At 49.1% G+C, this 20,931-nt stretch overlaps 8 protein-coding genes across 9 annotated transcripts; 4 read left to right on the forward strand and 4 right to left on the reverse strand.

The window, feature by feature from the left end:
- The first annotated feature begins 23 nt into the window (after nt 1-23).
- Nucleotides 24-5,390, forward strand: BDBG_05135 (uncharacterized protein). The gene is made up of 2 exons (XM_031722006.1): nt 24-3,632; nt 3,711-5,390. Exons 1-2 carry the CDS (start codon nt 463-465, stop codon nt 4,135-4,137), a joined length of 3,597 nt encoding a protein of 1,198 aa, XP_031578770.1. The 5' UTR covers nt 24-462; the 3' UTR covers nt 4,138-5,390.
- On the reverse strand, nt 111-7,538 carry BDBG_05136. Of its 2 annotated transcripts, XM_031722007.1 has the most exons (3): nt 6,976-7,538; nt 3,694-6,903; nt 111-3,544 (listed from the first exon to the last, which is right to left on the reverse strand). In XM_031722007.1, exons 1-2 carry the CDS (start codon nt 6,991-6,993, stop codon nt 5,257-5,259), a joined length of 1,665 nt encoding a protein of 554 aa, XP_031578771.1. In that variant the 5' UTR covers nt 6,994-7,538; the 3' UTR covers nt 111-3,544; nt 3,694-5,256. The 2 variants fall into 2 exon arrangements, with proteins under 2 accessions (XP_031578771.1, XP_002624367.2); XM_002624321.2 differs by having other exon boundaries at nt 111-6,903.
- Nucleotides 7,529-10,281, forward strand: BDBG_05137 (uncharacterized protein). The gene has a single exon (XM_031722008.1). The coding sequence runs from the start codon at nt 7,640-7,642 to the stop codon at nt 8,633-8,635; it is 996 nt and encodes a 331-aa protein (XP_031578772.1). The 5' UTR covers nt 7,529-7,639; the 3' UTR covers nt 8,636-10,281.
- On the reverse strand, nt 8,306-11,542 carry BDBG_05138 (nuclear protein). Its single transcript, XM_002624323.2, has 2 exons — nt 10,057-11,542; nt 8,306-9,989 (listed from the first exon to the last, which is right to left on the reverse strand). Exons 1-2 carry the CDS (start codon nt 11,450-11,452, stop codon nt 8,764-8,766), a joined length of 2,622 nt encoding a protein of 873 aa, XP_002624369.1. The 5' UTR covers nt 11,453-11,542; the 3' UTR covers nt 8,306-8,763.
- On the forward strand, nt 10,723-12,839 carry BDBG_05139 (uncharacterized protein). Its single transcript, XM_002624324.2, has 2 exons — nt 10,723-11,857; nt 11,947-12,839. Exons 1-2 carry the CDS (start codon nt 11,828-11,830, stop codon nt 12,331-12,333), a joined length of 417 nt encoding a protein of 138 aa, XP_002624370.1. The 5' UTR covers nt 10,723-11,827; the 3' UTR covers nt 12,334-12,839.
- BDBG_05140 (uncharacterized protein) lies at nt 11,570-14,922 on the reverse strand. The gene has a single exon (XM_002624325.2). It carries the CDS (start codon nt 14,704-14,706, stop codon nt 13,087-13,089), a length of 1,620 nt encoding a protein of 539 aa, XP_002624371.2. The 5' UTR covers nt 14,707-14,922; the 3' UTR covers nt 11,570-13,086.
- Nucleotides 14,130-17,426, forward strand: BDBG_05141 (transmembrane protein UsgS). Its single transcript, XM_002624326.2, has 6 exons — nt 14,130-14,296; nt 14,368-15,196; nt 15,352-15,458; nt 15,518-15,690; nt 15,756-16,149; nt 16,262-17,426. The coding sequence occupies exons 2-6, from the start codon at nt 15,139-15,141 to the stop codon at nt 16,628-16,630; spliced, it is 1,101 nt and encodes a 366-aa protein (XP_002624372.1). The 5' UTR covers nt 14,130-14,296; nt 14,368-15,138; the 3' UTR covers nt 16,631-17,426.
- Nucleotides 17,427-17,792: 366 nt separating this feature from the next.
- On the reverse strand, nt 17,793-20,436 carry BDBG_05142 (uncharacterized protein; the record flags this gene model as incomplete). Its single annotated transcript, XM_031722009.1, has 3 exons — nt 17,793-19,187; nt 19,632-19,790; nt 20,182-20,436. The coding sequence occupies 3 exons, from the start codon at nt 20,434-20,436 to the stop codon at nt 19,026-19,028; spliced, it is 576 nt and encodes a 191-aa protein (XP_031578773.1). The 3' UTR covers nt 17,793-19,025.
- Between the last annotated feature and the right edge of the window lie 495 nt (nt 20,437-20,931).

Consider the following 20,931-nt stretch of genomic DNA (forward strand, 5'->3'; position numbering starts at 1 on the left):
ACGTGCTTTTGGCCAAAGCAAAACGCCAAGCCTCCTTATCGATAAGATAAGATTTGATACTTTACCTAAAACAGACTAGCGTGTTACCTTCCTCGCGTCTCCTGGGCGTCGCGGCTTCGCGTGGAGCCAAAATGGGCAAAGCACCAACATCCACTCTCACCATATGGAGACGTAATATTAACGCTTCTCAACATACGAAATATTGCTCTAATACAAAGTAACTTTTTCTCCGTTACGTTTTATTCCACAGTTTAAATGCTATATATCATTTATATTTCAACCCCAATGGCAGTCTAGCATATTAGGGTCCCGTTTCGCATCCGTGACTGGCACGCTAGATCAGAGCAGGTCGGACAATCCCGTTCCCAATAATCTGAGCCTCAATTTGCTTGCAAGTTAGGCCCACCTACCACTAATCTACGGTGACAATTGGAATTGGAATTGGAATTGCGAATTGACAATATGGAAATTGATACACCCTCCACCAAACGGCCGGCGCGGTCCTCCGTAACACCAGAGCGCGATGCACAAAGTGAACATAATAGCGATGATGCTGGCGTCAACTCGCCTGTCATATTGACGCCGGGCGCGAAGATTCGGGCTATTATGGCGGCGTATGATACGGATACAGATTCGGAGGGGGAAAGGGAGAAGCAGACGGAAACTAACAGGTCAACTCACCCTTCTAATGCCGGCGGCAATAGTAACGATAGCGCGAAGATGAAGCAACCTGTGTCGAGGGCGCTTTTCACGCCATTTGCGGCCGCGAATTTCTATCGCCCCCGGGATGATGATGGGGATGCGGCCGAGGAGGAAGACGAGTTACCCATGCAGCCGAAGGGGAGGATGGCGGCACGGATGCAGACGTCAGCGGTAGAGCAGAGTGCGACTACGACTGCGAGTGCGTACGAACGGGTTTCCAAGGGAATGATCCAAGCGCGGGAAGATACTACTGCTAGTGATAAGGGGATTCGTCCTCCGTCTTCTGAGGACGAGGATGAGGATGAGGATGAGGATGAGGATGTTCGCGCTGTTGGAAGGAGGAGATCGTCCGCAGCAGCAAGGGAATCTCGTCGTTCATATTCCCCACTTTTTGTGCCGGAGGGTTCACCGAAACTGAATGCAACTACAGACAATGACATGGAGACAGACGACGAGGTCCAAACGACTATGAGGAGGAGAACGGGTTGCGGAGGTAGATCTGCTTCGATAACGTCTAACAGGTCCTTTTCGCCGTTGTTCGTTTCTCAGGATTCCCCCACCACGAAAAGGAACAATGGCGCTACCCGGGATGCAATGGAAACAGATGATGAGGATGAGGGGCTCGGACCACCAAACCATAACAGACTCATGGCCCTGGTTGAGAAGAAGCGAAAGGAGCGTGAAGCCCGCGAACAACTAGAAGAGGAGAAGAAAGCTGCTAGATTACAGCGATCGAGCGAGGTACAGGAAACAATACTCAGCTCCGATCGCCTTAGTGACGATGCTGATGATTCGGAGTCCGGGAGGAAGTTAACACAACATTCGCGTCCCTCAGCTCGTAAAGCGAGCAAGAAGGCGTTGCTGGAGATGAACCGCGAGACGCAACGTATGAGTCGCAATATGCAGTTGGCCCACCAGGCTGTTACAAGGAAAAAGATTACGCTAGATAGTTTCCTAGCTAAATTTAATAGCAAAAGCTCGTCTCTAAATGCGGCCGAGGCTACGAGTTCTGCTCCCGCTTCGTCAGACCATGAGGAAGGGCAGGCTAGACATAGTACGCCGCCTACTTCACCCTTGAGAGAGGGAATTTCAGAGGACAAACCAGTCGAGGAAGCCGGCGAAGATAGCAGTAAGCGAATTAGCGTGTCGAAGGATGACGACAACATTTATATTCCATCCGTGGAAGAGATATTCGCTGGATCCGCGCAGGTTTCTCACGAACCAGTTGATCCCTCTCGTCCGGAGCGACAGGCCTCGAAAGCGCCGTCCGTAACCCCAGCACCCGGAATACCCAGCAAAACAACACGACCCGTCCGTATCCGCCTCTCCCGCCAGTCGATAGAGGAGAGTCAAAAGAACAACACCGATTCTGATTTGGAAATCATCACTTCCCCTGCGAAAACGCGTCGTATCGCTGTCTTTGAGAATTTGCCGACGCGTAATAACCAGTCATGCTCCACACTACTAAAACTTAGAACCCTAGCACAACTCACGTCTCCGACGCGCCAGCGACAGACAACCATGATGACGCGCAGTGAGTTGGACAACAATCTTTTCCGACGCGCGCGGCTACAGGCATTGCAGGAGCGGCAGGAGAAGATCGAGGAGCTGAGAGCTAAGGGTGTTGTTATAGAGACTGCGGAGGAACGCATGCGTGTTAATGATGAGGTTGAGGATTTGCTGGAGAAAGCTAGAGGGCAGGCGGAGGAGATTGCGAGGAGGGAACGGAAAGCGGCAAAGAAGGATGGTAGACACCTTGATGCTGTTGACCTGGATGATAGTGAGGATGGGGATTACCAGGGCGCGGATGGGGAGGTCCTTTCTGAGTCTGACGAAGAGGAAGGGGAGGACATCATAGTAAGTGATGACGAGGAAGTGGAAGCTGAAGAATTAGAAGAAGACGATAGGCGCGTTGATGAGGGAGAAGAGGGTACTGGATTCGTCCATAATGAAGCAGACGAAGCTGAGGTCTCAGAAGATGAGGGTGAAGAAAGTGAATCAGGCAACCATCAAGTACAAAGGACAGACGGGAATTTCCCAAGGAGAAACCGGAGGCGCGTTATTAGCGACGACGAGGATGAAGATGGAAATGTGGATGTTGCTCCGATACCACAAGAAACGCCCGTTCGATCACAGGCCCGACCCCTCTTCCCAGATTTTGGAGCCTCTCGGACCCCATTAATGGGCCTAACGCAGGCATTCGGGGCTACTTTCGCAGATAGCCAGGATAACGAAGAGGACTCTCTCGCCATGCTTCGCAGGATGCCAGATATTGAGTGCCCTGTTGATCAACTTCTACTGGAACGAGACTCGCAGGAAATTGTTCGTGACAGCCAGGGCCAGGATTCCGTCCCGCTCGATCTATTCGCGAGTTACCCACGAGCTGATGGGGAGGACCGGGTGTCAGAGTCTCCTGCGGCTAGGACGGTCACATCATACTCCCAGGCGCCTGAACCGACGCAGGATGCTGGATTTGTGTATTCTCCATTTGACCAGGGGAAGAGGTTTACCGATGTGCATGCACGGGTACCTACGTCGACGATCGATACCGTGCCCGTTGGTGAAGATCAATCCCCCATTGCCCGACGGACCGGGGGGACAAGAATTCTGCGGCGTGGACCCGTGGCTGATCTTTCCGATGTTGACGAGGACGATGATGAAGGGTTCCTGGTTAAATCTAGTGCCTTTGATGTCATGCGCAGGGCTGCGAACAAGAAAACGCAAAAGACTTCGCAGACTCCATTTGACAAGTCTAAAAGCAGGGCGCGTGATGTTATTGATGAGGTGGCTGAGGAGTCTGAGGATGAGTATGCGGGGTTGGGAGGGGCGAGTGATGAGAGTGCTGGCGAAGAGGATGAGATTGATCTTAGTATGATTAATGACGACGGTGGGGAAGTGGTTGATGAGAAGGAGTTGGCTGCACTTAATGCGTAGGTTTTTGCACCTGGTGTTCCTTTTTATATTGGATAATACATGGGAAATGAAACTAACAAGACCAAATTTCACAGAAATCACTCAAGACAACAGGACGAGCAGCAAGTCAATAAGCTGATGAGGGACATCGCTACTGGTGCTCTTCGCCGCAGGCGCGGAGCCGGCGGTGATGATCTGGACCTTTCCGATTCAGATGATGAACGCCTCGCCGCGCGCCGTCGTGCGAAGAGAAGAGAATTCGCCAAGATGCGTAAAGCTCTCCTGGCCGATGAGAAGATCGGTCAGATAGCGGAGGATCCGAAAAAAACTGCTTTCCTGCGCACTATTGAAGATAGGGATGTGGATAATGATGTGCCGATGGTGGATTTTTTGGAAGGTGGAAACACGAGTAGCTCACAGGATACGTCGCAGGATTTCGTCAGCGTTCATCATCCAACAACAGGAAGGAGGGGCGAACGATCATTTTGCAGAAAGGGAAAATGTTTCTGCTATTGGCAATAATAAGCGCAAGCGCCCACTTGACCAGTCAGGTCCCGATGCGCTGAACCGTCCACCGCCGCACATGCGCCGTACGGCGGAGAACCCTAGCAGGAAGAAGCCCTTGACGCTCGCTGAGATCCGCGAGTCGGTGTCTTTCCTCCTTGATGGGGGCGATTCTAATGCCTCGGAATCGTTCGACGAGGATATACTGCTCTCTGATGAGGAGACAGAGAGGGAGACCGAAGTCACCAACGAGCAGCAGCGTGAAGATGACATAGAAACCCGCCTCTTCTCCGCTGATGATAATAATGACAGCAACAACAACAGCGACAAGCCTATCCAGGCACCTGCCAACGGCCGCGGTGTCACAGGTTCCGATTATAACCACATACACCCCCGTCGCCGACAGCGCGGGAAAGTCGTCGACCGCCTCTCACTCCGCAGACAGGCATCCTCCAACGCCGCCTCCGGCTCCACAACGTCAACCACCGCTTCAGGGTCCCGCCAAGCCTTCTTCTCCAATGACAGCACGCCACTCTTCAAGCGCCCACCGCTACTCATTCGGCGCGCAACGGCATCTTCATCCTCATCATCGTCGTCTTCTTCGGCGGCAGCTACTGCGGCAGTGACATATGGCGCGAAACCCGTGGTGTCGGTGACGGAGTCACGAGCGGGGATGCAGTTGCAGGGTAAGAACGGGAAGAAGGGGTCTGTGAATTATTATGCAGCGGCCAGGGAGAGGCAGAGGGAGTGGGAGCTTCCGGCGAGGGGGAGAGAGGGGGTGGAGCGGAGGGGGCTGGCGAAGGGGGGAAAGCCGACAGGAGGCGTTTTGGGAGGGTTGCTTGGGGGTGGGGGGTGGGAGTGACCGCTTGTCGGGGATCACTTCTCCCTTCTTGGGAGCCATTTTTGGTTGATTGCTTTCTTTTCTCCTTTGAGGGTTGTTTTTAATTTGGGCTACTGTTTGTTAGGGATAGTATTTTGCTTTTGAAATGAATGAATGAACGGAGTGTAAGGAGTTTTAATATAGCGGGGTCTCATAATATATGCGTTTGGCCGTTTCGTCTGTCTGAATATATTTCTAGGTGGCTTGGGTAAAGGTTCATTTCTCCAAGCTATATGTACGTAGTAAAACAGCTCGAGTCATAATACATCCCACTCAACACCAACAAGCCACTTCTCTACCTTAACATCCCTCCTTCGGGTTCCGGGTGCGCTTGCACTTCCAGCGACATCCTCTGCATCAACTGCACCTTCCCTATCCTGTCTCATTTGCCCATTACCTACCCTCCCTGGAAATTCCTCAATTTCCATCTCCCACACAAGGCCGCGACGGAGCCCTATTTTGTCTCCTTTTGCTACGATAGGAGATGCGGCAAAGAACGATGCACTAAGGCGTGGATGGCGGCCGGGATGTTGGCCCGGTGTATCAAAAGAGCCGCGACTGTGGCTGCGCGGTGGGTTGGAGATGGGTGCCCCGAATAGTAGGATTTTGCGGGACGGGGGATGTATGAAAGGGGGCCGTATAGATGTTTGCTGTTGTACTGTAGATGGGGTTGTGCTATTGGTGTCCGTGTTGATGATACTACTGGCAATAGCGGTAGAAGAATTATTTATGGGGGTCGTTGTGATCAATGTCACCGGAGTAGGATGGCCAGGTGTATACGTATTATGGTCGCTTTTGCTGGTAGATGCCTGATGTTGGACATCAACGACTTCGGCTACGAGGTAATAGTTAGCTACTCGCGGCGGGGGTGGCATTTCTTGCGTCACCCTGGGCGCTTGGAAAGCGCTGGCCTGTGTGTTCTGGAATTGGGAGGCGTGTTTTGCTGCTTCTGCTTCTAGTAGCCAACCACGGACGGAGGCGGTCATGCCACCCGGTACACAGATTGGCGTGGTAGAGTTGGACCGTCTGGAGCGTCCGGGGATAAGGGATCTTTCATCTGTGGTTAGAGCAAGATGGAGGTGCTCCGGTGGTCTGGAAGAGGTAGGTGGGAGGATGAAGTGCGGTGGTCGCCGTTGAGATGAGATCGGTGCAGTAGTTGGCTTCAATTGGGAAGGAGCGAAATGTGTAGACATGGAAGGTGAACTTTGCTGGTGGCGAAAAAGAAAACGGGGGTGCTTAGTGGATGATGAAGGCGGGCGGTTGAAGGTTGTGATTGATGGGAGCAGCGGGGTAAATGGTTCCGGGGCCAAGGCTCGGGATGGAGTAGTGAGAGATGCCAAAGAGGAGACGGGTGATGGCGGATGTAGTGATGATGGGGATGAAGATGGATGGGATGGACACGACGAGATTGGATCTGCATTGGGATTATTAAGAGCAGGAGATGACACTCTTCTGCGTTTTGCGTTGCGTCTTTCAGGGGTTGGAGGAAAAATGGAATCGATTTCAGCATCACTATCAAATCCCCCCGCGTCATCCCGAGCTCCTGAATGCCCTTCTAAAGGGGAAGAAGTAGGGTCATCATGGAATAAGATCTCCTCTTCATCGCTATTGGAATCTTGGATCTCATCCTCCCTTGAATATAGAAGGGGCAAGCTTCCAATTCGCCCATCAGAGTCCGTAAGGGCTGAAGATGAAGGGGCAATATCACTCAGATCAGCTTCGATATCAGAAACAGATACCTGCCCGAACTTTTCAGCAAAGCGAAAGCGAGGAATTGCTGCAAATTGAGACGCAGAGCTTGAGGGAGCAGTTGATCCAAAGATAAAGCGTGGAGTTCGCGAAACGGATCTAATTCCGGCAGATTGAGGAGCTCGACCCAAGGCATTACTTTGCCTTGTTGGAGTCTATATCATGTCAACCACGATGGTACAACTCTTCAGGGTTTCTAGCATAAAGTTACACCGCAGAGCACGTACATTAGTTGGAGCCATCATATAAGAGCTTCTATCAGAATGCGAAACGGCCCTCGTGAATCGCCCAAGTTTTTAGCTTGTAATTATCAAGTTCCCGCGCATGGCCCATTTCTCAGGGGTGTGGTTTGTCATCCGACATCCACGTATCTTATCTGACATTTGAACCGGGTCGAAATATTCAAGACCGTGTTTGCATTTGCTCTAAGCTGCTATGCACTTCGTTTCCTTTGCTTGTTCAGGCGCCAGCATCTCCTCAGGATAATCGGAGTAATTGTAAATGCGGTTTATAGGAGTTTATAGCAGCTAGTTTTGTATTATTTGCTATAAACTGCTCTGGAGCCTCCTGCATTGATTTCCGTCTTCTGGACAAGCTAGCCCTGCAGTTGCCACCGCTGCTAATAAGATATAGGAAGATATATAGATATAGGAAGGTCTAGGGGAATTTCTGTGCGGCTGGAGATGGTGGTCGAAACAAGGTTGTGCACTAAGTTGAAAGGGGGATAGCCAAAATATCGTCCCAAGGATCAACACCAAATACATGATCTCAACAACAACCTTGGAACAACAACTCTTCAAGAGGACAGCTCAATCGCTACCTAGACACCCCTTCAATTTACCCTTCATTCGCTTCCATTCCTTCCCCTTCCCCATTTCTATATGCAAGCAAATGCCCCCGCGCACCCTCCTCCTCACCCTTGACGCGTTCCACACCCTCTTCCACCCCCGCCTCCCCGTCCCCATTCAGTACGCCCAAGTCGCCCAGTCCCTCCACTTCCCCCCGCATTTTAGTAGAAATAACCTCCCCATAGCAGACCTCGCAGCAAAAATCTCAACCGCCTTCCGCGCCGTCTATAAGCACGAGAGCGCCTCGAGACCAAACTTTGGGCGCAATGTTGCCGGCTTTAGCGGGCCCACGGAGTGGTGGGGTAATGTGATTCGGGAGTGTTTTAGGAGGGTTGCGAGGGAGGATTGTGCGGTAGCTGGCCAGGATGCGGCTGAGTCTGAAGTTGAAGTTGAGGTTCCGGAGGAGTTGGTTCAGAAGTTGCTGAAACGGTTTGAGAGCCGAGAAGGATACCTGTTGTACCCGGATGTGGAGGAGTTTGTGGCTAGGATGAGGCGGTGGAGGGCGCAAAGGCGGTTGCATAGGTCCAGTTACGGCGCTCCTCAGGACTTTGAGAGGATTGTTGTAGGCGTAATTTCGAACTCTGATGATCGGAGTGCAAATATCTTGACCAGTTTGGGAGTACGCGTTGGGTCGCTGGGGTGGACTACTCATGCTGCCAGGACTGTTACTACCACCGAAGAAACTAACTTGGATGGAGGAGATACACCGGCTGATATCGATTTTATCGTTACTAGCTATGAGGCTGGAGAGGAGAAGCCTCATCGAAAGATTTTTGATTTTGCTAAAGAGAGGGCAAAGAAGTGCATTGAGAGTGATGGATCTTTATTGCCCAAAGATACAGATTGGACCTGTATACATATTGGAGATCATTATGAAAACGATTACGAAGGGGCTATCAATGCTGGTTGGGATAGCTTTCTCCTTCCTAGAGATGGGGATGGGCCCGGCCTATCGGAATATCGGCATGGGTCTTCACCATCAGTAAAGCATCTACAAGCCTTAACTGACATATTTCCAAAGCTGGGCATTGATACATAAGATACTAGAGGTGGGAAAAGATGATGCAATCTTCATATTATGGTCCTGTTGTAATACATGGGTGGAAAGCATTCACTCTACTCGCTTACACGCTATGCATACGAATCGAGGGACAACTGAGAAGGATATCAAGAATCATCAACAGCCCGAGATACGACCTTCAGCGTATCCAAAGCAATATTGCTTGCCCATTTAACGATCCTCTTTTCCTTCTTTGACGCCACAATATCCGTCTTCGCAACAACCTTGCGAATAAAGTAAATTAGGCGCGGGACAATCTGCGGCGTCTCCCGGGTTCTCATGAACACATCCGCCAGTGCCTTTTCGTCAAATTCTTCTCCATCCGCTTCCTTAGAACCTGACGGCGCTTGTTCATTCCTCCGCAGTTTCCTTAACCTCTTCTGCTGCGTCTGTACCATGACAGTCACAAGCAGCAACTCAACGAACGTCTTCGTCTTCGGCTGCAGGTACGCAAAGTCCAAGACCTTGAGGATGCCCAAGGTAAGCGCACCATCCGCAACCATGCTACCGAACATTTTCGCCAGATTCACAATAGCTTTGCTGGTCACAGCATTATCGCTGTTTTCATCGATATCGGCATCGAAATCCTCCTCGTCCATATCACCCTTCTCACCCATACGCTTAAACACATCCCATAACGAGAACATGAACGCCATCTTCATTCTCCGCTCCCCGCAGAGCTTCCGCGCTATAAGCGTGTAATACGGATTATGTGCTTCTTCCTCCATCGCGCAATGCAGGACAACGCGGGGGATCTCTCCCTCCTGGTTGCGTTTTAATCGTAGCTTCGCAAGCCGGACATGGGCATCACGACAATCGGCCGCGGACATGATTGCCACAAATATGGATCGCCGAACGTCAGTATTCATGCGATGGGCTCTGGCTAGCTGTGCGAGATCGACTTCATTACCACCGATGTCATCGGCCAGCGTGTCAGGCAGAGCTGCCGCAGCATCGATAACAACCGGCGCAGATTGGTTGGTTGGATCGTCGTCGTTTTTCCAACTTGCACCCACTAGCCACCATTTCCCCTTCTTGGTGGAGTTGTGGATATCTGTGCGGCCGATGCGGATGGGCTCGCTGGCACGGATGGTGCGCGAGTTGTTGAGCGATCCGAGGATTTTTCTCATGCGTGTGATGTGCTCGGATGAGATGGCGGATGCTGTGGCTCCAGTTTTCATTCTGTTGTTTTTCAGGTCTGTCATTGTTTCGATCATGAATTTCGTGCGGACGGATAAGGCGGCCTCGCCGATTTGGGAGACTGCGGGTTGGATCAGGAGGATTATGTCTTTGAGAGAGGACGGGTCGTCTTGTCGGAGTTGGGGCCCGGAATCTAAAAATGATTAAATTAGTAAATGCAACTTGAATGTTTAAACCAGCGCGTTGTAAATAGTACTTACTTCTAATCATTTTCAGAAGTAGCTCCGTATTCACTTCATTTATTTCCTTCAGGAAGAGGCGGATATAGTCGAAAATCAAGCTACATCCGATAACATGGAAGTTATAAAGATGCGACAATAAGGAAATCGCATTAACCATCTGTTTACTGAGCCCGCCATCCTTCCCTTCATAATCCTCATCAAACTTTTTAACGATCCGTTCTATAAACTCCGCCCCAAAGTCCATGCCCAATACCTTATACAGAGCCGCTATGAAGCCTGCGTGCAGAATGATAAATGTGTCCTGGAGAGTACTTGGATCGTACACCATACCCATCAGCAGGTCGATTAGTGTAGTAGTGACGCTGTGCCGTGGATAATCCTGATAGAGCTTCTCGACATCTCGAAGGATCGAAACGAGATTTGCTTCAGAGAGTTTGTTAAGGTGGCCCTGGGCCTGCCGTCGTAGACGGGTTAGGGACTCGGCTTCGCTGGACGATGGAGCTCGGAGGGATGGGGGTATGTATTTGCGTGTAGCTGGTTCCGAGGCCACAACTGGGGCGACGTAAGGGTTTTCTCGCGTTTTTGGTTTGGGAGGTGAGCCCTCTTGTTCTTCGTCATCAAATCCTTCAAATTTATTCTCGTCATCACTCTCGCTATTCTCGTCACTCGCATAACTGCCCTCATCTTCAGAATCCTCATCTTCACTCTCTTCGTCACTAGCCGCCTCCATCGTCTTCTGGGTCTTTCTAGCTACTGCCTGCGCCTTCAGTCTCTTCCGTTGCAACCACTCATCCCCTTCCCTCTTCCTCTTCCGCGACTCATCGTCCGAATCACCCCCATCCAAATCACCAAGCAAATCTGCTAATCCCTCATCATAAAACGATTGTGGCAGCTTCCCTTTCTTCCCCTTAATACCCAACTTTTTCTCTAGCGCAGATATCTCCATATCGTCCGCCGCCAGTTTCTCCTCCACAGCTCTCGATATTCTAGGTCGCACTGTAGAACTCTCGTTTCCGCTCTTAGAACCTTCTTCCAGGTCCTCCTCCTCCTCCTCCTCTGATTCAACCTCAAACTCATCATCGGCTTCTCTCCGCGTCTTCAAAATCGACTTTGGCGCCGTTCCCGCATTCAGCTTCGCATTCAGTTTCGTTTTCCCGCTCGCCTGTCTACCAATAGACGGAGCACTTCTTCGCATATTTCCATCGCCATCCCGCGCGCCTCCTTGAGACAATTTCCCTCGCTGCCCATGCTGCGCCCTTTTGTTGTTCGCCCGCTCCACTTTCCGCTGCTCTTTGCGGGAGAGGCGCGCATTGTGTCGGCGATCCCCTCTACGCGCATTCGTGGGGTCTGGAAGGCCTAGCTCCTCTCGGAGCTGTTTTGGGAGCTGCGTCGTGTTATATAGAGGGCGTGACATAGTCGTGGAGCGATAAGACTGACTGGCTAAACAGCTCCTACGCTTGGGCTAAAGCTAATAAATTTTCTAGTTCTGGATGGGGAATTTTTTTTTCTGCCCCTCGAGATGGAAGGCGGTGTGCGGAGGTTCTGCTACAACCCCACGAAAGTCCGATTTGGGGAATACATCAGCACCTCATGGTGGTTTTGTACAGACGGCGGAACTCACGACCCCCGATGTGGACATTACTTGCGTATCTGATATTATAAACTATACATATATCCCTCAAGTAGAAGAACATATAATCTCGCAAGAAATCCGATAAAATCTCACAAGATTAGCTCTCACAAGATCAGCTCCCCTCACACTCCGCCCACATATATATTGCAGCCCAAGATGTCCAGCCCGCACGTCTCTAATGATGAGGTCCGTATATTCACCATACGAACTCCCTCTCTCACATAAATACATGAAAGGAAGAGCTAAAGACCTAACCAATGCAAAACTAACCACAGTTCTTCACGGCCCTAAAAGCCCTCCTCACAACACAGTCCACAAAAGCGCGCGGCTCCATATTCCTCACGCAAAAGCGGTTACCTCCCTTCGGCACAACTCCAATCACCACCACCACCACCACCTCCTCCTCCTCCTCACAGTCAGAAGCGACCCCATCAATATCAGCGTCGCCCGCACTAGCACCCGTGCCTGTCCTTGTCCGCGCCACAAACGGCCGGCACAAAGAGGCCAAGTCAAAGGTGTCAACCGTCGTACAACCGGATGACATTGAAGGGTTTTTTGTGCGATATGCGGAGGTCTGTAAGATGGGGATGGTGGGGATGAAGAGGAGGGATCGAAGTGGGAGAAAGAAGGGGAAGGGGAAGGGGGGAAAGGGGAAGGCGTAGAACCGGGATTGCGCCTTACGGTATGGGAGGGGGTTAGTCACATGTGGCAGAGGGTTCTTGAGATTATGCCAGCTTACATTTGGTTGTCTGGCGTTATGGGGGTTTATTTTCTTGAGGGGTTATGATTTGCTTAGTTTGTATTGGAATTGTGATGTTTCATTTTATTGAGATAAACGGGGATCCAAGGGCGGGAGCTCTGAATATAGAACTTTTAGTGTGGAGTTGAGATTCTGACGTAGACTGAAAATGTATTCGACCCATTTTCAGCAATATGAAATATACCCACATAGCATGAGATAGTGGAATCTTACAGACAAATAAATCTTAACTCTTAAGAAACGCCGCATCCTAATACAAACATAGAAAAGTACATAGAGGCAGATCATGATAATAATCCAGTAATATCAAAGAAATTAAAGAAGGACAAAGGAAATGAACGCTTATGCATATACAGAATGCATGTCATGAGAAAAAGGCCGTAAATCAATTCAGCTGGCAGAAAATCACAAGAGCTCCCGTTAAAATACTCGCCTATAAGCCAGACCGTACTTACTTATCCGCCAAAGAGTAACCCTCCATCCATATTCCCATTCGCCAGTTAAAACAAAAGACTAACATGTCAAGCGACGACAGCTCTAGCAATATCCATTCGCACATTAAAATGCATTATGTAGTTTCAATAAAGGGTATAAATCGAGAAGAGAAGCGCTTTAGACCAACCTAGGAGGTGGTGTACATGGTCGATTGATATTATCAGTCTAGCTCGTCCTCCCATAGGTCAATATGGCCGGCTTCGGGGCTGGAGTCGTCTGCATTTGCTGAAACAGCTGCTGACAGGGGGACGCCAAAGTCATCTTCACTCCAGATATCATCATCTGAATCAGAGGGATCACAATCATAGGTTGATTCAGCAGAGTTAACGGCACGAGGACCGTCTCCGTGTGCGATCCGAGCAGCAATATGTAGGAGAAGAGCTAACACTTGAATCGGTGTTCCCACAATGATGGAACAAGTTTTCTGAAGGATTGATGTGGTCATCTTGTTGATTGGTGATTTATCTTCGGGGTTGTATATGGTTGAAAGCGGCAGCATGGGTGAAATCTCCCGCTTTCTAGGGGTTTGAACACTGCGTTGGCGCGCGGTTGAATCGGGATCCGTGGTGAGGGCAGAAGTAGTTATTCCATTCATGTGACGGGCGAGATTTGTTACATGGTTGGTTGAAGCGTCTGAGTCTACGAATCCATTCTCTTTCGAAGCTGGAACATGCTCCTCTGGGGCGATGGGTTTAGGTACGACCGTAGCCTCGGAATCTTCACGGGTATGGGTCTGTTTGAGGAGGATCTGTGGTTGTTCTGCATTGACAAAAGGTTGGGGGTCGAGGGGAGACGGAGGATCAGAGTATGGAGGCGACGGAAGAAGGTCAGAATGAGATGACTGAAACGAGTGGAACGAGTCCAGGCTTGAGGACAAGTTATCACCATCCGCTTCACTTTCGCTGTCAGGGAGGGCTTGAAACCTAGCCATGATGGAATCAAAGTTATAGGTAGGTTCTGTAACATTTCTGGCAGTCCTAGTCCTAGTAGGAATCGATACCGTTGGTGACCCTTGGTAATGGAATATGGAGGCACGGCGTGCTCTGGGTGTGTTGTCACTCCCATCCGACGTCACTCCATCCTCGGTGTCTGCCCGGGTGCTCGCTGTATCACTTCGCCAACATCCTACGCCATCTGAACTGGCGTCTCCAAAACTCAATTTCCTAGGTTCAAAGCTTGGGTCCAGTTTCGGTCGCCATGCTTTCTTCTTCCGTGGGGTGTTCGCATCTTCGGGCAACTCGACTGAAAAGCCCCTCTTGAAGGGACAAGGAGTGACCTCATATCGAATAATTGCGCGAAGAACCTGCTTCAATTTTTCCACTTGCTCCTTATCTTGCTCTGTTTCGTTTGGTAGTTCAATACGGTAATAGGTAAGGCGCCGTATTCTGATGACGAAAATGGAAGCCCCATCCACGCACCAGCATTGACAGTTCTTCATCAGAGCCTGCACGACGTTACCAGACTTGAGAAATATGGTTGACCCGGGGACATGTTCGATTTTCAAATTACCCAGGGCCACTGTCCTCTCTGTCGATAGGCGCCACGGCAGGGTCTCGACAGCATCGACCACATAGTCAAGATCTGAGGAAATATCGCTGGGTGGGGGGATTTGGGCGGACTTGGGGAGTTCGAATTTCACGATTTTGGCATCGCTGTGGTGGAATAACACCTCGTTGGAAAGCGAAGCCGCGCCATCCACGGAATCTAGGCTATGACGCAGCCTCACAGGCAGGGTGTTGGAGCGCTGAAGGGGTTTGGCAGGGTCCATTAAGTCAGTCATCCGCAGCGGCGGGAACAGTCAAAGAAAGTTGACATGGAATAGAAATCACAGAGAGCAAGGCTTTACGGAAATGCCGTAGATGTATGAAAACAGAATTGCGAGCGGATGAGGAAGTAACCGTTAAAAGAATGGACGAAGACTGTATCAGAACAGAGGATGAAATTGGGTGTTATGGCGGCAGTGGGGGTGTTGTGGAGATCGATGGGATCAACCCGGACAGGGGATGGCTGGCGCTTAAATAACTAGTTAACTAGGAGCTTAGAGCTTAACTAGCCGCGCCATCATCAAACATTCATTCACCTTTCAAACAACTTCCATCCAAGAGAATAAATATACATGTTGACAAAAAGACCTCCTTCTCTGCTCTCCACAGTCTATCATCTGCCATCAGCTGGCTGTATGATCTAGATATTGCCACCCAAGGAATCAGCCATGTCTAATTTCGAACCAAATGCCATTATTCGCGGAGCCCAACTTACACTAGTAGGAGGTCAGTCCTCTCATTGATGCCCAGTCTATGCACAGATCTCAGTTGCATTGTAGAGCTGCAAATCATTCTGCTGGAGAGATCTGTTTATATGCAGGAACTTCGGGGTGCATCTGGCTAATCATGTTTACTTTTTTGTCTGCTTGTTGCCCAATTAGCCCATAGAGCTCTTCAGAACCCGTCACTATTTAAATCGGTGCATTACAGGCAAGCAGCCCTAGCAGTCTGTGCCGGGATTGCTATTCGACTAATTATTTCTATTCCGGTATGTATAAGTAGATCATACTCTGTTAGGAGGCTATGTCTAACACGTTCGTTTTGCAGGTTGTTGGCGTAAAGTTCGTGATATGGCTTCTCTCCTGGGTCATCGACCTGGAGGCGGCAACCTGGGACGATAAGATACTCAGCCGTCTTGACTTTGTATCAACATACGTTCTTCAGGTGCCATTCTTATTAATGACCTTAATGCGCTATGTTACCCCTACTTTGGATGACATGTATGTATTTCAAGCCAAATCCCCGCGCCTCTTTGGCACGGTAACTCAGTATCTCACTTCCGAAGGTTTATGGAATCCCTCCGATGGGTTGATTCGACCTACATCCAGAAACACAAGTCCGATAACCCAGAGAGTTTGCGAGCTTTGTATTATCCCCATCTCAGGATGTATTCGACCAAGAAAGATAGTTCCACCGTCTCGAGTTTGGGCTCGTCTTTTAAGACCTTTGTGACCCGATATGGCCGGAGAACTGCCCTCTCGCTTGCTGTATACATGGTCTCGCTACTTCCAGTTGTTGGGCGATTTGTGATTCCAGCTGCGAGCTTCTACACCTTTAATAAAGCCGTAGGACCTATACCGGCTCTCGTCGTATTTGGCTCAGGACTTGTTGTCCCAAAAAGAATTTTAGTGATGTTTTTGCAAAGTTATTTTTCGTCTCGTAGTCTGATGCGAGAGCTGGTAAAAATCCCTTCTCCTATTATCTGTTCATCCTGCGTTATCCTTACTTAATACTGCATTTTACATCAGCCGTTTCTGGAGAAACTCACTGACCACCATACCATGTTAAAAGCTTGAACCATATTTCTCCCGTATAAAGTTCACCAGAGAACAAAAACGGCTCTGGTTTCGGGATCGTGAAGGTGTCCTTTTCGGATTTGCGATTGGCTTCTATACTATGCTTAGAGTACCTCTCCTCGGAGTTCTACTATATGGTATCGCAGAAGCTTCGACGGCATATTTAATCACCAAAATTACTGATCCGCCCCCTCCACCGGCATACTCCGAGGGTTTTGCGGCAGGTCAGATAAGGTGGAGAAACAAGCATGCATTCTTACGATTATCATTGGATTCTCTAGATGTGTACAATATTAAGGCTGCTGGCGAGGGAGAGGCTGCCGACAAGGGAGATGGCAGGGGGCCGCAGAAGAAGTTCAGCTGAAGTTCTAAGGGTAGGGGGTTGAATTACGTCTGTACGGACTACTAATTATTCACGGCCTAGAAAACCAAATGCATTACTTTGGGCGTTTTTTGTTTAGTTATTTCTTGGGTACACTATGTGAATGACTCTGGGTTGCCAGGTTTTTGCCTAGATTTCTCTACCATGCTAATTTTAGGGAATTTACCTCTGGCGCGATGGAATTACTTGCATTAACTGAAGTATTTTGCTCGGATATGCCCTCCACGTTTTTTCAATTCAATCCAAACTTTGAGAAGTATCATTCAATCTACAACCATTCCCCCATGATCTTTTTTGAGGCATTCCCTGCTGGACGTTATATTCAATTTAGAATATCCCCGAGATCCTTGGACCATTCCCTTCCGCGAGAGAGCATTTCTTCACCTCCAGCCCCCCTACATATTAAGCCTTCCTGGCCCCATTTCGATAACGCTCGTTCTTTGAGTCTCTCCCTCATATGAATCCCTTCTATCCACCAATTTTCGACCGACTAGGTGGGCTAGATAAGAGGACCTAGCCTATCAAATTTACTTCTATGAATCTGGGATAACTTATGCTGACCAGCATGATACCTATTTCCACTTACACGATTTATATTCGTGGCGTTTAATATTTACTCTCCTTACATCTTAGGAACCCTATCATCATATTGTGAGGGTCTATATTCTACTATCTAACTTTAAGGTCGGGTAGAAGAAATACCCGCCTTTCGTCAATGGGCGACACACTACCCTCCGAGGGAGAAGCACAGGTCAAATGATGCTTGAATAGACAGCGGTTTCTTCTGACGACGATCATTTAACGAGCAAAATACCGGCTTCATCGGTTAACATTGCTCAAACTTGGACTGCTATAATGTGGTTTGGGTGATTATCTTCGACGCTCATATATATACGGTTTCAGGCTGTTACGTGTGAAGCTATCACACTCTTTCTCTGAAGAGCTACCAGCCTATCTAGTTGGGGTCTTTTGCTCGGGGTTTGGGCATCTAGCCCGTTTGCGGTCGAAGAGCTACGAAGGCGAGAGGTCAGCTTGAAAGGTTCATGGAGTGACTCCGTCATCTTTTAGAGTGCTGGCTGGGATTTCAACACACCCACGAATAGCACCTCTAGATAGTGGAGGGAAACATAGAAGGGAGACAAACATATCCAATTTCTCTATTTTTGAAGGAACAACGGGCGGCGGAACGAAGTATTTATGGACGATGATATCGTGACATCTCGCCAATACATCTTCCAATGCGACGTGCCCTACTACCTTGCTACAACAGCGTACGCTCTCAGCCTTCTTTTTCTCCCCTTCGCGAACGCCTTACTTCGCTTATGAGGGGTTTCTTCCAACAGCCCCTCGAGAAAACAGATCGCTTTAAACCACTTTGTTACTACTCTCCAAAAGTCCGGCTCTCCAAAGGGTCGAACGGTTTACGGCAGGAACAACGGTTAACAACATCGTCTGGCTTTTCCAACAACGAACGAGGGATGTCCCTACTTAGTATCGTTGGTAGTTCCACTTTCAGGAAACATTATGTAAAAGACCTTATGGGAGCTCTGCGGTAGCATATCTGCCTATTTGCTGTTCTCCTGTTTCTTGATTGCTTCTCCCGTACATTCGATCTTCTCCAGCGAAGCTTCTCTCGGGTGAAAAACAGGATGACCTTCCTGCATATACCCCCAAATGACTGAAGGATATGATATTCAACTGTTTTCATGAGCAGAATATGGTGCAAATCTCAGTCATTAGTCCCACTTACCGACTATCAAATGATCAACTTAATGCAGTGAAATTAGACACCCACGAACATGGGAGGTCTGGCATACTGGACAGGAAAAATTACTGCCAGCCCCGTTTGAACTCTGCGGCAAACAAACACCAATGGTGGTATCTGCAGCCGGAAACTCCGTGGAGATCAAATCGTTAACGTTAACGGCTGAGCTAGGGAAGAGAACAGCGACACTTCTATGGAAGAAGGCAGAGGAATTGTCGTCGTCATCGGCACTTGGGATTGATTCCAACACTTAACACGTACTTCGAGTAAGGCTGCCAGCGCCATGTCAGGGTCAGGTTGTGGTCAACAGAAAGTGGAGGCAGGAAGTTAGCACAGCTCATCCGCCAAATATGCGTTACTATCATATCGCTGATGATTCTTTCTGTCGGTATTTAGGTAAAACCACTCATGATCATAAGATCCCGTGAATAGAAGCGATGAGAGGCCATCTCTATCCTCCGTCACATAGCATGGTAACATGTCACTGCGCCTTCGTCCATAAGATGTTCCGAAATTCCCAGACAACCCAGATATCCATCCATGATATGTTCGGAATCAGTCTGTGGCCAGTCATCCAAACCTACATCTGGAGCTAAGGCACTCTCCTAGCCCTCAGAGCAAACAGCAAGCGACAAAGTCGGAGTTTATCAACCAGATCTTACGGAGAATTATCACACATTTTACGGCGTTGTGCGGCCGCAGACTGAAAACTATACGTGAATACCACTCAAACATCTTTGGATGCTTTTCATCGGGATGTCCGAGGACAGCCATCTATTTTCGCTACTAATGGTCTGCCTTCCTTCATCCCTTTAAGGAATTAGCTCAAGGAGTCTCAGAGGAAGAAACAAGTCTCTACAAAGGGCCTGTCTGGTCTAGCCCCTCAAACATACCGTGATTACTCGATTAAATGAGCAACGATATCAAGTCTTTCCAATCAATCGGCGACGAGTTTCATTTTTGTCGCCGGACGGGCGTTGCAACAATCTTGAGGACTATTATGCTAATCAATGTAATCGAATTCCATACGCAGAGTGCACCTATGCATACCAGCCTAGACGGTTGGTCAACTACTCTGATCAGCCTATAATAGATGGAATGAATCAATCTCTCATCTAATACATATCAAATCATATCATATCTCCCACAATCATGTCTGCCAATATCACTTCTGAAGCTCAGTTTGTGATTATGAGGAATCATTTCAATACTACATACACTATCAATCACTGTGAAATATGCATCAGCTGTTTCTGATTGAGGGAATTCGAGCCAATCCATAACTGTGAGATCTCCACAGGTCGTATGGTCTGCGATAATTGCCATTTCCGTGATCTCCAGTGTTTCACTATACTCCATCAATGACTGCGACAAGATCTGTGTAGTCATGAAAATCAGCCAGTTTCTGACACTCTTATTGATCTTGAGGAGACAACACTTTCGCTATTCGGTAACAGGATAATAGAATTACTCGCATTAGGGGAGAAAATTCCATATTGTTGCAACCTTGTAACGGCGTCCCTGCTGAAACATCATCGGAGACTCCTGATTCTAGATATCAATTTTCCAAAAGCAATGAAAATTGAGTGTCCGTCCAGCGGAAAATCGCCATAGTTCAGCCCGGCCAGGATGTATGGTGGATTCGCTTCAAGATGATTCGACAAGCGTCCTCACAGACGTTAGCTTTTCCAACCTTAGTCTATCGCAGTTTAGGTAGTCAAGGGCCAGGTTCTGAGTTACGCCGAACGCATTCCCAAATCCGACTTACCGAATTTCGCAATGACAGCCACATAACAGAAGTGGACGATATCGAATACCCACTGGAGATTCCGGCGGCAGAACACGATGCTGAGAGGATAGACGCGGATATTTCCGTCCATCTTCTGCAGTCACCAACCACCCGTCTCCCCAACGCCCGTCCGCCATAACCCGGCGATGTAGTCATTCTGCAGACATACGGTGAAACAGCAGCCCAGCCTGGTTGCAAACGTGCGGCAGAAAATGGACCGGTAGAAGAATGCATCTTGCGCCTATGGATGAGAACCGAATCGCCAGGGGCATGGGGTGTGTGCCAACTGCCAACGGGGCAAAATGAGCGCTCACTGCTCACTTAACCGCAATCAATTTTACACCAAAGTCGCCGACGGTCTCCTGTTAGGAGGCAGTGTGTCCAGTTACGACCAAGTCAGGCCATCCACCTCGAGAGGACTAAGTTAATGCTTGAAAATTGGCAGCTTCCGCCAGCTTCCACCACCAGAACCCGCTTTCTTAGATTGTCAGCCTGAGTTCGAAAGTGCTGGAGACTTTGCCTCGGCGAATTGCAATCCTTCCTGTGTTGTTTGACTCCCAAAATCTTGTTCTTTTAGACGAGACTGGAAACCACCATACTTAAGGATCCTTATATGACAAAGTGAATCTTGCCACTGGTCTACACTGGAACCACAAATCTACTCTTGATATTGAGTAGTCCTCCGCTGCAATATGCATCTACCTTATATTTCAAAGGCTGTCATGGGAT

The sequence above is a fragment of the Blastomyces gilchristii genome (genome assembly GCF_000003855.2).
Source record: "Blastomyces gilchristii SLH14081 genomic scaffold supercont1.10, whole genome shotgun sequence".
Classification (NCBI taxonomy): Eukaryota; Fungi; Ascomycota; class Eurotiomycetes; order Onygenales; family Ajellomycetaceae; genus Blastomyces; species Blastomyces gilchristii.

Coding starts and splice junctions, on each gene's coding strand:
- BDBG_05138 (XM_002624323.2), bottom strand. CDS start 11,452: ATGTCACGCCCTCTATATAACACGACGCAGCTCCCAAAACAGCTCCGA. Junction 9,990..10,056: donor ACTTCTGAAAATGATTAGAA/GTAAGTACTATT, acceptor AATCATTTTTAG/ATTCCGGGCCCCAACTCCGA.
- BDBG_05137 (XM_031722008.1), top strand. CDS start 7,640: ATGCCCCCGCGCACCCTCCTCCTCACCCTTGACGCGTTCCACACCCTC.
- BDBG_05135 (XM_031722006.1), top strand. CDS start 463: ATGGAAATTGATACACCCTCCACCAAACGGCCGGCGCGGTCCTCCGTA. Junction 3,633..3,710: donor GAGTTGGCTGCACTTAATGC/GTAGGTTTTTGC, acceptor CAAATTTCACAG/AAATCACTCAAGACAACAGG.
- BDBG_05141 (XM_002624326.2), top strand. CDS start 15,139: ATGTCTAATTTCGAACCAAATGCCATTATTCGCGGAGCCCAACTTACA. Junction 15,197..15,351: donor CCAACTTACACTAGTAGGAG/GTCAGTCCTCTC, acceptor TTGCCCAATTAG/CCCATAGAGCTCTTCAGAAC. Junction 15,459..15,517: donor GACTAATTATTTCTATTCCG/GTATGTATAAGT, acceptor TTCGTTTTGCAG/GTTGTTGGCGTAAAGTTCGT.
- BDBG_05139 (XM_002624324.2), top strand. CDS start 11,828: ATGTCCAGCCCGCACGTCTCTAATGATGAG. Junction 11,858..11,946: donor CGCACGTCTCTAATGATGAG/GTCCGTATATTC, acceptor AACTAACCACAG/TTCTTCACGGCCCTAAAAGC.
- BDBG_05140 (XM_002624325.2), bottom strand. CDS start 14,706: ATGACTGACTTAATGGACCCTGCCAAACCCCTTCAGCGCTCCAACACC.